We start from the raw sequence: 11,985 nt of genomic DNA on the forward strand, positions 1-11,985 counted from the left end.
AATTTTTAAAAATCAGTAAAAAAAAATCGTATCAGTTTTGTATGGTGTGTGAAGGCAAGGTTTTACTACAACATTAATTCAAAGATCAATGTTAGTCATCATGAAAATGATGATTAAACATCATTCTAAAAACAAGACAATTTTTGTATTTTTGTATTTATACAGGCTACACAAATCATTGTGTAGCCTGTATTGTAAATAAAAATAATAACATGCAATCAGAATCAGGTTATAATTATGAGTTTGATTTTATTTTCATTATATTTTAAATAAATATTAATATATTCTATGTAATAATTATGGAATCAAGATGATCTTTAACATCTAGGTCACAGCATTATTTTATTTAATTTTTTCCTAGCCAGTATAATTTCATATGCAGTTTATTTGCCAGAATATCTTGGTTTACATATATGTATATTTATAAGCATTTTCTACTCCCGTATTTCTACATTATATATTCTTATGTGAGCGATTTTAAGATAATTTGTAAATAATTTCTTTATTTAACTTTAAAATATCAAAAGATATTTCTTTTTTAAATTTTTATTCATATTTTAATTTAATCGTTGTAAAAAATATTTTCCATCATTTTACTGAATATGCGGTTTTATTTTTTAAATCTTTATTCGTATTATAATTTTAGCGATGTAAAGACGTTTTGAACTATTTCATGGAATCCTATAGTAAAACAGACATTTCTATCCGTAAAACAGACAGAACGTTTTACGTATATTAATTGAGTTTAATCCTTTAATGAATTCACGGAAACATTTTATATTTTTAAGTATAAAACTAATGTTGCTGTTAAGAAAATTACTATTCTTAAATTTAAAAGACTCAAAATGCTTTCCTTTAATTTTCAAACTTATAAGGAATATTTATATACTTAAAAAACCGGATATAATGACACAGGAGACTAAACAACGAAAGCCGCAAATTTCAATTATCAAATAGTCAATCACTTCACATTAACGAATTTATAAAAACCTGAGTATGAGTATACGTAAGTTAGCATTGCCAAAATGAGCTTTATTATACATATATTAATACATGCGCAATAATACATATAATTTTTTGCCATTTAACAAATTTCTTACGAGATGGGATGATTTCAAATCTACTTTTTTGATGAAGTTTAAGAATCCGATATCAAAATTTGTAAATCCAAGACCCTCATGGTTGTGAGAATAATACTGATTAATAACAATTAATTTCAAAGAATAATAGTAATTATAGTAACTAAAATACAAACATGGCGATGAAAAGTTCACAACTTATTTCTGTTGCATAGTGAAGTAAAAAGATTAAACTTTTTTTTCTTTAACGAGTTACTTTAACTCAGATCTTCACCCCCAAGTGGCTAAAGCCTCGGTTTATGGCTTAAAACCTTCCCTGGGATAACAAAAATGTACCCTAAAAATCTGAGAGCAATCGGTTGGTTGGATTTGTATACATGATGATAATGTATGTTTCGTCGTAAGTTTTGGTTATTTTTTTAATTAATTCATTTAATGTCATTAAATATTTTGATAATTATCGAATGAACAAGTAATTATAAATTTTATTATTTGTAAACTTATTTATTATTTATTTGGAGCATTTCCATTTCTTTTTCGTATATTTTGTAATTTTAACTATTTCTTTATATATTTCAAATAAAAATTATCACCAAATCAGAGCATGTAATTTTAGAGCAAGAAGTAATCGACAGTAGTAAAGTAGTTATATCGGAACTTGAAACTATATGAAATAATAACCAGAAGTTACGGTTTGACAAATAGAAACAATTGAGTTTTAACAATACTGATAGAATGTCTGACTGTAACCTATACGGACTGACTTCTGACGGACTGTCTTGACTGAAGTGACACAGCTGACAGTTTACGGTCGAGACCTGTTGTTGTACCAGTGAACCTCTGTTCACTGTTTTCTATCTGTTTTATTTGTTCGTCATGGCCCCGTTAATGTATCACACACACTAAACTAGTAACGTAATTTATCTGTCATATAATGTATATATATACCTGAACTAGAGCCTATTATATGTAACCTATTATTTGACAGTTCTATAATATATAGAATTTACTACTAGCTTTTTACCGAGAACATTTATTACGAGTTTCTTATACTATTAAACATAAAGTACATTGGAAGTAATGAGTTAAAGTAGCGTTTTAATATATATATTTTAGAAAATAATATCAAATTATAACTGGCATGAAGCAAATAATTATTAGAGATTATTTCACATAGTTCATTGATAATAAGAAAACGTCATATCACAAAAACTACTGTCATCTACATGGAAATATTCCCTAAAGAAATTATTTTATTAGCTATAGCAACTTGACTTCAAATTAAGTAAAATACCTTTCTTAAATTACTTAATTTAAGAAAAATATATCAGGATAAGATGTGTTTGTTTGGTCTTCCTAGATCAGATTAATTTTGATTATGAGCCAAAAAACTTATTTTTACACAACTTCTTAAAAAACTATGCATATTTTAAAATACAAAATTGGTCTTAAAATACAGTTATATGACTAACAGGTGTAATAGATTATTAGTGATAATTGCATAAATATCCTTTGATAAATCTCCTCAGTCATCTCTTCATACTACACTGGATTATTTTCGATATCACAAAAATTTACTTATTCTTTAAACCAAAAGAATATATAGCCAATATATTTTATACAAATAAATGCAAATAAAATTCAATTATTAATTTTTATAATTTAACTTACATGTAGCGAACAGACAATGAACCTCATTCATCCGTTTAAGTTTTAAACATAAATAATCCAATGTTTGGATTAAGTTTATTAGGCTTGTATATCTACATATTTTTTGACAATTCAAAAATATATACCGTGGAAAGTTTAATATTGATGTATGAGAAAAATTCACAAAGATTACAGATTTTTCTAATAATTTATTCTGTAACTGTTTTATAAAACAAAATTTTTTGACATCATTGGAAATTTTTACATAAGATTTTAGAGTTTAAATATCTTTTAAGTAAATATTTTTATCTTTATTCACCTTTTTACCTTAATGTATTTAATAAATAATCATTAAATCCATTTATATAAATATTATTCTACTATAATGCATTGATTTTTATTAAAAAAAGAAGTGGAAATATTTTTATATAAATGATAAATTTAACAATAAAATAATAATAGCATTTCCCAAATATATTTTAATAATACAATGTTCTTAATATTTTTTTTAGGAATTATGACAATGTAAAATGTTGGGCAAAACATTTCTACAAATCAATATTTCAGTAAGTTTATTACATATTTTATGACGCAGACAAAACCGAAAGATAAAAGAAAATTCCAAATATGTGAGATAAATGATACACAGGATTATCTTGATAGTATGAATAATATAATTTATATATTAATTTTTTAATCGATACAAGTTTGTTTGTTTTGTTATAACTAAAAAAATGATTTCTTTTGTTAATTTTTACGATTTTTATTCATGTTTATTTAACAAGAATACATTGCAGTCTCTGTGTGTATAAACGTGTACCATATAATTAAACAGCATAATAATAATAATAATACTGGTATTAAGTATAGTGTACCGTTATTGTTTAACAAATAAAATGATACAACATTAATAATGTAATACAAAACCACTGTCATTAGATTATTTCCCTTAAGCAGCACATATTACATATATATTCGCACACAGACATACAATAAGTAACTTAAGGTACCACCACCTGGATCAAACCTGTCTTTATATCAGATTATTCTGCCATTAGGTTAAGCTATACGTATATGTTCGATATATACCCCAACTATACTACACAGCTTTAGTCTTTCTATATACAAAAGGGCAAACAGCCGAACAGCTAAAACAGTTTTACTGTAGGCTACACTTCCTAGTTACAGATGTTGTTGTTACAAACGAACCGGACTGGATTAAAAGCAACAAGTAGTAAAAGAATCGATATCGACAATCGAGATCTGTAAACGACTAATGAGACATTAAAAAGTCCTTTATTTTAAAAACCGTTCTATTTAATTTTATTTATTTAGTTTTATAATAGAATCTATATATCATAATATTTTCATTTTCTATTATTAACCGCTAGAATGAGAATACTTTTATAATATATTTAGGCTACGCGTACTCATGTGCCGTCATGATTATTATCTTAATTCGGATAAATATTATTAATTTACTATTAATAACTGTATAATTTGCATAATTAAAATGTTTGACAGATTATTTTATTAACTAATCCTTAAACTTAGGTTTAAGCTGGCTGTAAACTCTTTGAAATTTTAGTTCGGATAACAAATAGTAAAGTTTGGATAAAATAACTGGATAAGAACAGTGTAAATTACTGTGAATATATAAAATTAATGAACGTGGAAAAAGTCTCAAATCATAATTCACAAGTAAACCAAAATGTAAAATATAAAATTATTGTAAGAAAAATTATAGATAGTAATTTTGAAATGGGATGCGTATATAATTATACAAATATAAGAGTTTAAGTTTTTCGCAAAAGTGTTAAGTAATAAGATTTTTAGGTTCCTTTTTATTTTTAATTAGTTAAACATTTTTCAATTAAAGTAAAACTTTTTTTAACAAAGATTTAACAGAACGATTAATTACGTTACATTAAATTTGTCCTTTCTTAATTAAAAGTAAATTATAAAAAGCTTCAATTTAATTAATTAAATTTCAGTGTGCTATGATTTTTAAAAAGTTAAAATTCATCTGCTACAAAAATATTTACTAATTATTGATTTTTTTATTAAATCTATAATTGAAACAAAACCGGTAAACGCATTTTAGAAATTTTTTTATACATACACATACATATTTATATACAGTATATATTACGTAAACTTAACATTACCTTTTGTAAATACTACAATTTTAAAGGAAACCATTGCATACGTGTTATATGTAAAAATTTTAACTCCTACAGTAAGAAAGATAAAAATAAAATTGGTTACATATTTACATTAATTGTTAGATTGTTGTTGTTGTTTATTAATAAAATACTGGAAGAATTTTATTACCAAGAAAATCATTGAAAAACTGCTAAGATAAATCTTATTTAAAATTTGATTGTAAAACGGAAGTAGAGACTTAGGAAGAAAAGATATGCATAGAAATTAAGAATCTAAATAAATAAAAAAAAAGTATAAATTTGTTTTCAACATTATTTCAATCGATAATTGTTTATCATAGTTTTTTATTTGTAGGTAATTATTTTCATTACATAATATACTTCAGTTAATAAAGTGTAAAAAATTTAATTATATCAATTACTTGAAAATACGCGGGTAAAAAAAAATGAGGATTAGCTGAATGTAATAAAAATTCTGTTATGAATAATAATTAATTAAATTGCTTGTTAATAATATATTTATGGTTTCATTTACTTAAATTATGTAATAATACTAATTAAATTTATGAATAAGTTACAATAAAATACATATACCAATTCAAATATTATGTTTGCGGTAGGCAATTTTTATAATTTTCTTTCTAATTTATAGTTATTGTTCTATAACATTATTATTATTTTCTACATTATTATATACTTTTTTATTATATATTTCTTCAAAACCTGAATTATAGGTTTAATTTAACAGCAAAGAACAAAAGTAAATATTATTGTCATAACTTTTATCCTTTGATGTCAGAACGTAAAAATGAAAAATTAATTAAATTATACTTCAATAAAAAATGTATATATATATGTAATAAAATACAAGAAAATATTTAAATTAAACTCTGATAATTTTACGATTAAAAAGTTATAATAAAAAATTACCATGGGAACAAATTTCATATTAAAACATAAAATATCGCATTGTTAGACTGGACTTATATGTTTAATTATTTTAATAAGCTTTAATTAAATATTTTTATTAAATTCATTAAATTAACGAAAATTGTTAAAAAGGGTAATTAAATAGACTGATATAATATTTAAATGACGTATAAGATTATACTTAAGTAGAAATAACAAAGAAGAAAAATATTTAACAATTTTTTAAAATGTATCAGTCGATATTTATTGCCATAGTAATTCATTAAATAAAACTACCTTTTAGAAAATAAATAATGGCAATTACATCTATCCGTCCTTTTCATTGGCATAAATTCATTAAAATAAATCATAAGCTTAAATTTTAATTTGAAATGGGTTTTACATCACTATATTTTTCATATAAGTTTTATCATTTTATTATTAATAATAATAAAAAAAATATTAACGCCAAAGATAAAAATGAGTATCTCAACATTAAACGATTATTTTGAAAATATATAAATTCTTTGAATTATATTTTTATACGTTTATTTAGTAAAAATTAAATCAATATTAGCTAGTAGCAATTATAACATTTATCGGTAGAAAATCATTTTGAATTCAACAAATAGTTTTTTTTTGAAATGAAAATAACGTTACGTGATGGATATTAAATTAACTTGAAAGAAATTGATGATAGTATATACTGCTTCTTAGGAATCGTGTCAATTCCCTGAATTAACTTTTTTATATTCGTAAGAAAAAAATAAATTTATAAAAATCAATAAAGACAATGCTCCAATATCTCAACTAGAATCGTTCCAGTTTTCATGCGTGGATGGTATATGTAGTGATTCTAAATCCACAATTAGTTGGTTGGAGTTACGATTTAAGTTATCCATAAAAACGTAGATACACGTAAGCTAAAGTTTGTCGATGTTTGGAAACCGTTAATCTGATTGTATCGCAGTATGTTTTTTTTTTTAATAAAGGTGTTTTAGTTACCTGGAATGATAATAAATTTGTTTCCAGTATATACAAAAATTATTTATAACCGTTTTAAATACAGTGGATGTGAAGATTTTACAGGACGTGAAGACCAAGAAACAACTTTTCTTAATCGTAGTAACATATAGATTCCATGTTAGTCGTTTATTTAGTTTTAGTTTGAGGTAGAGTTACGCCGTAAGACATAAGTGCGTGGTTTTGTAGAGTTGCGCCATAAGACGTAACTGAATTTCCAGGTATTTTTATTTTTAATAAAAAAAGTTTTAGATTAACAGTAATATGTAAATTAATAATCTATCGCCAAGATTATCGATAAATAAGTTACAATTTTTTATTCTAATATAGAAATGCGAAAGTTTGTAGTGGATTCTGTCTTATCTGCAACAGCATTACCCGAAAACCAACCGACCGATTGTCGGATACATTCGTGTTATCCCAGGGAAGCTTTAAAGTCTTCTCTACGATAAAAAAAAGCTAAAGCCTTCTTGGCGGTTAAAATATTAAAGAAAAAAAATTTTTACCTAATTATTTTTGTTACCATTTCTTTGACGCGTTGTTTAATTTATAATCGGTTTCAATTTACTGATATGAATAAATTTGAAAAAAAATGACATGCAGAGAGGAGTTTGATTGGAATCCCTGTATTTGTGTGTGTATATATATATATATATATATATATGCAGTATATATTATACAGCATATATATATATATATATATATGCAGTATATATTATACAGCAAACATATATTATACAGTATACATAAATTTATTATTATATACAAAGATGATCCAAAGAACACCGATCAACTTTATAACATAAAAAGAAAACACCAAAAAAATAATATTTTTTCATTACTGAAAATTCGTAAAATAGAGTACGCTTTGCTCCCCTTTCCCGTCTAGTATAATATATAAAATTCAACTAAACTGAAAAGTATATTTTATAATATTTTTATGTAAAAATAGAAACATTGTATTAAGTGTATATAAGTTATTTCATATGTGTTTAAAAGGAATAAAATCAATTTATTTGAAGTAGAGAATTAAAATTTTGAGCATTAATAAGAAAACCACTTTATTTTTGTAATAAAATACTTATAATAGATGAATACTAATAAAAAATATCTTAATAACAAATAAAAGTTATTTTTCATACAATTTATATTATAAAAAAGGTGCAATATTATTATTATACATTATACTTATTTTATATATTATTTATTTTTTATTCTATATATTATTTAAAAAAGTATATAAAGGGCAAATTATAAAGAAATATTTTAAAAATAAATTTAATTCAAATTTTTCTTGCAGAACTTATTTAACCGTATTAAAGTTTTATTTTTATGTATTACAGTTTTTTTGTAATTTTGATTTCCAGTCGTTGCATCGTAAAGTTTACAAATTAAAAATATTATTTTAGCTTGTAAAGATTAAAAAACAGTGCTATGAATTACAATTATAAAATTTTAATTATGTTTATTGTACATGGTTAATAAATTAATCAATATCTACTACTTTTTAATGCGTCTCCTAAAACCCTCACTTTTAATAAATCGTATTTCCAATTATTCGAATAACAAACTGAAGGAAAAAAACACTAACATTGTAATACTAAAGGAAATATATAAAAATAATAACAAAATAATTTCATCATAATTAAATGTTGTCTTTTCTTAGAGGTAAAAATACAACCTAAAAAGAAAAATTATGGTAAAGCCCTACACTATTTGTGATCATTTTTTTCCAAATGTAGTGTCCATAGGTTACGTTACTTCTACTTATCTGCGTAAAAGAAACTGACTTATCAGCATATATGCTTGAAAATAAATTCTTTAACGCTATTAATATCTATCCACTTATTAAAATATTTAATTTACATGTAATTTCATTATAATCAAGCTTCTATTTGTTTCCTAAATTAAATTTGACGATGCAAGTAATATAATTATATTTTTACGCGATATGAAATAAATTAAAAATTACTGTAAATAAGATCAATGCACTGTAATTCACTACTGGTGAATGCTACGCTTATGTACGCTACGTATAAATTAATACAATTTAATTAAGTGAAATTATTCAGATTATTATAAATTGATAAAGCTGTCTATCGGAAAACATGTCAATCAAATTTGATTACGCAATAAAAAAAAATAATTTTTAAAAATTGCAATAATAATCAAGAATTTTGCATTTTACATAAATATATCAATTTACTTATTAATAACAATCTGATTAAAAGAAAGTTTATGAATAATAATAACAATGTGTAAATGTTTTAATTAGCAGTAATATATTATTAATAACAACCACACGTGCATGCCCGGACTATTTAAAATTTATATTTTTAAACAAGATTTATTTCAGTATATAAAGTTCATAAGAAACTATTAATTTTTGATAATCCAGTTTCTATTTTAAAACTAGATAATTTTTTACAAGTTCAATTACTGTTATAGTCTACATATATATATAATAATTTAAAAATTTTCATAAAAATCAAAGGTGTCAGGAAATTTTTCAATAATTGTAATATTTTTTTAAAAATAAATTAAATATTTTAAATGCTTAATTCTTCTTTATATATACTTTATTGAGATTTTTAAATAAATTAAATATTTTAAATGCTTAATTCTTATTTATATATATAAACAAATTTATAATCTTAAATACCATATTTTCACGAGATAAAATTACGTTAAAAAGTACAACTTTTCACTGTACCACTTTTTTTTAAATTGTAAGACTTTATTTGAATACAATTTTAATCCCACCGGAGTTGAAATTAAAATATAAATTATTAATTTAAGTTTTTTTTACGAAGTCTTATTTATTTTACGATTAATCACCATTATTTAATGCCTTTTCTACCTTTAATGTGAAAACAATATTACACGAAGTTGTACACTAATTATTATTAGTGTAATGTCATCTTTAAAAATTTTTTTTTTCGAAAATATACTTGAATACATAATTTAATGTGCAATACAAAATTTTTTTTTCAGTAAATAACTTATTTTAAAGTAGATATATTATTTTATATTTTTATTGGTACAACAAACATTTTATTGATTTTTTTTAATCAAAAAAATAAACTACAAACATTTTTCATTTAGTTTTAGTAGCTAAAATTATATTCTTCAATTAATTAAGGTGAACCGTATATTTATTTATAAATGTTATAATTATTTCCTATCTTAAAACATTTTAAGTTACTGACTAAACAAAAATACTATTTAAAACACATAAATTCGAAAATAAATCTTTTTGTTTTATTTTATTATGTTTTATTATTTTATTATAAACTTGTAATTAAGTATTAGTTTTTCTAATTTTCCCACTTAAGACAAAAATGTTCATATCTCTTTGTGATGAATTTTTTTAACGTGATTTTAGATTACGAAAAATGGAACTATTTTGGACTAAATTATTAGCCTATAATATAGGATTCTAGTAATTAGTAATATTGACTGATATATATATAAATGAAGTAAAATTATATCATGTTTAACTGACTCTTACCAGTAAAAGTTACGTATTCTGGAATTCATAATTCCTGTTAGCTACGTAGAAGTCTAAAGTAAGAATTAAAAATTAGGTAATAAGCCGATTATTTTGCAACTAACCGACAGTATAACTGTTTTTTAATTTAATAATTTTTTAAATTAAGATATATATTGGAAATGTCAATTTTACAGTAACCAGTTCAAAATGAACATTGAAATAATAAGTTAATAAAAAAAAAAGTAAATTATTGTAATAATAAAATCCAGAAATTTCATTTAGGAAAATTAGTTTTATCATGAACTTGTGTTTTATTACCGAAAAATGCTTTCGTAACGTAATATCATAACGTAATATTTCACTTTGATAATTTAATAAAAATTTCTTTAAATTATTTAAGTGCTAATTTTTAAAAAAACCTAAGAATTTTTATTTATACTTCTGTACTAAATAACATAACGCCAAAGCAATGTTTAAAAGATCCAAAAATAAAAATAAACAAAGTTATTTCGTAAAAAAAAATTAATTTATTGTTTTCAAAAAAAGGCTAATATTAAAGTATATTATATACTTTATTTGTGAATTTCCATATCCAAAAAAATATATATTCGCGCTCTAAAAGCATACATAATCTATTTATTACTTTCTTTGTGATTAACAAAACTGATAAAGTTATTATTATTTTAGTACAATAAATTATTTTTTTATTACATTATTATAATATATTGTTAAATATATCTTTTTCACATTAAAAATAAATATTTGAAAATGACTAATAAATAAGAACATTTAGAAATTATATTTAAATATTAAACATTATCGATTTCATAAGGTATTTAATAGCATAGGTTGGAATCTAGTAGTTCGTGTGCGTTACTGATTGACAAGCTAACAAATAAAAATAAATACGTAAAGATTTACTCACATCATTGTCCTCGAGATAGCTGTAAACCTCCAATTTGTCGAGTCTGATAGTTCCCTGGAAGGGGTATATAAGTGTTCCTTGTGGAATACGAGCGTTGGTCCAGACGTGAACGTTCATCTCGGGTATTTTTTTATTGACCCGAGCATCGGCAGCGGTCAAGACCAAAGAAAACTCCTGAGGGATAAGAACGCACGTTTCCATGGTTACAATAATATACAAAAACAAAACAATAATATCACCGATCGTCTTAGAGTTAGAACATGATCACATGCGACCCGCTCTCACTGAAGAAGACTACTGTTCTGGCACCTGTGGACGCCGATCAGCCCACGTGCGAGTCCCCACCACGACTCGTTTAGGCGGAGCTAAGACGTCCAATCCAAGAAGTTTTACTTCTTCCTTTGACAGCGCCTTAACCAATGAGATATCGGTGTGCGGCATGCAAACTAGCACTTGTATTGTCGAACGGCCACTGCTACTGTTCCCCGTACAACAGCTCATAATTACCTAACTTAATGAGGGCCGGCCCAGCAGAATTAAATATTTGCCTTGTCCTCTGGAAGGCCGACTATTCAATAACGCTTGATTACCATCCTGCCACCGGCTGCCGGTGACCTGTAGCTTCTTCTAATTTTAACATGATACATTTTATCGCAGTATCGATTAAATATCACGTTATTAAATCGTATCGTTTTAAGAAATTAAACGCATTAGTTAATAAAATGCGTAATTTTTACTTAC

The 11,985-nt window shown here is 23.9% G+C and overlaps 1 protein-coding gene across 1 annotated transcript in view; it reads right to left on the minus strand.

The window, feature by feature from the left end:
• LOC142326720 (uncharacterized) overlaps positions 1-11,533 on the minus strand; it is a 420,625-nt gene extending 409,092 nt beyond the window's left edge. Inside the window, exon 1 of the mRNA XM_075369365.1 lies at positions 11,245-11,533. Coding sequence (XP_075225480.1) covers positions 11,245-11,445 — 201 coding nt within the window. The 5' untranslated portion in view covers positions 11,446-11,533. The remainder of the gene's footprint in view (positions 1-11,244) is intronic.
• Between the last annotated feature and the right edge of the window lie 452 nt (positions 11,534-11,985).

This window comes from Lycorma delicatula, chromosome 6 (assembly GCF_047948215.1).
Source record: "Lycorma delicatula isolate Av1 chromosome 6, ASM4794821v1, whole genome shotgun sequence".
Lineage (NCBI taxonomy): Eukaryota > Metazoa > Arthropoda > Insecta > Hemiptera > Fulgoridae > Lycorma > Lycorma delicatula.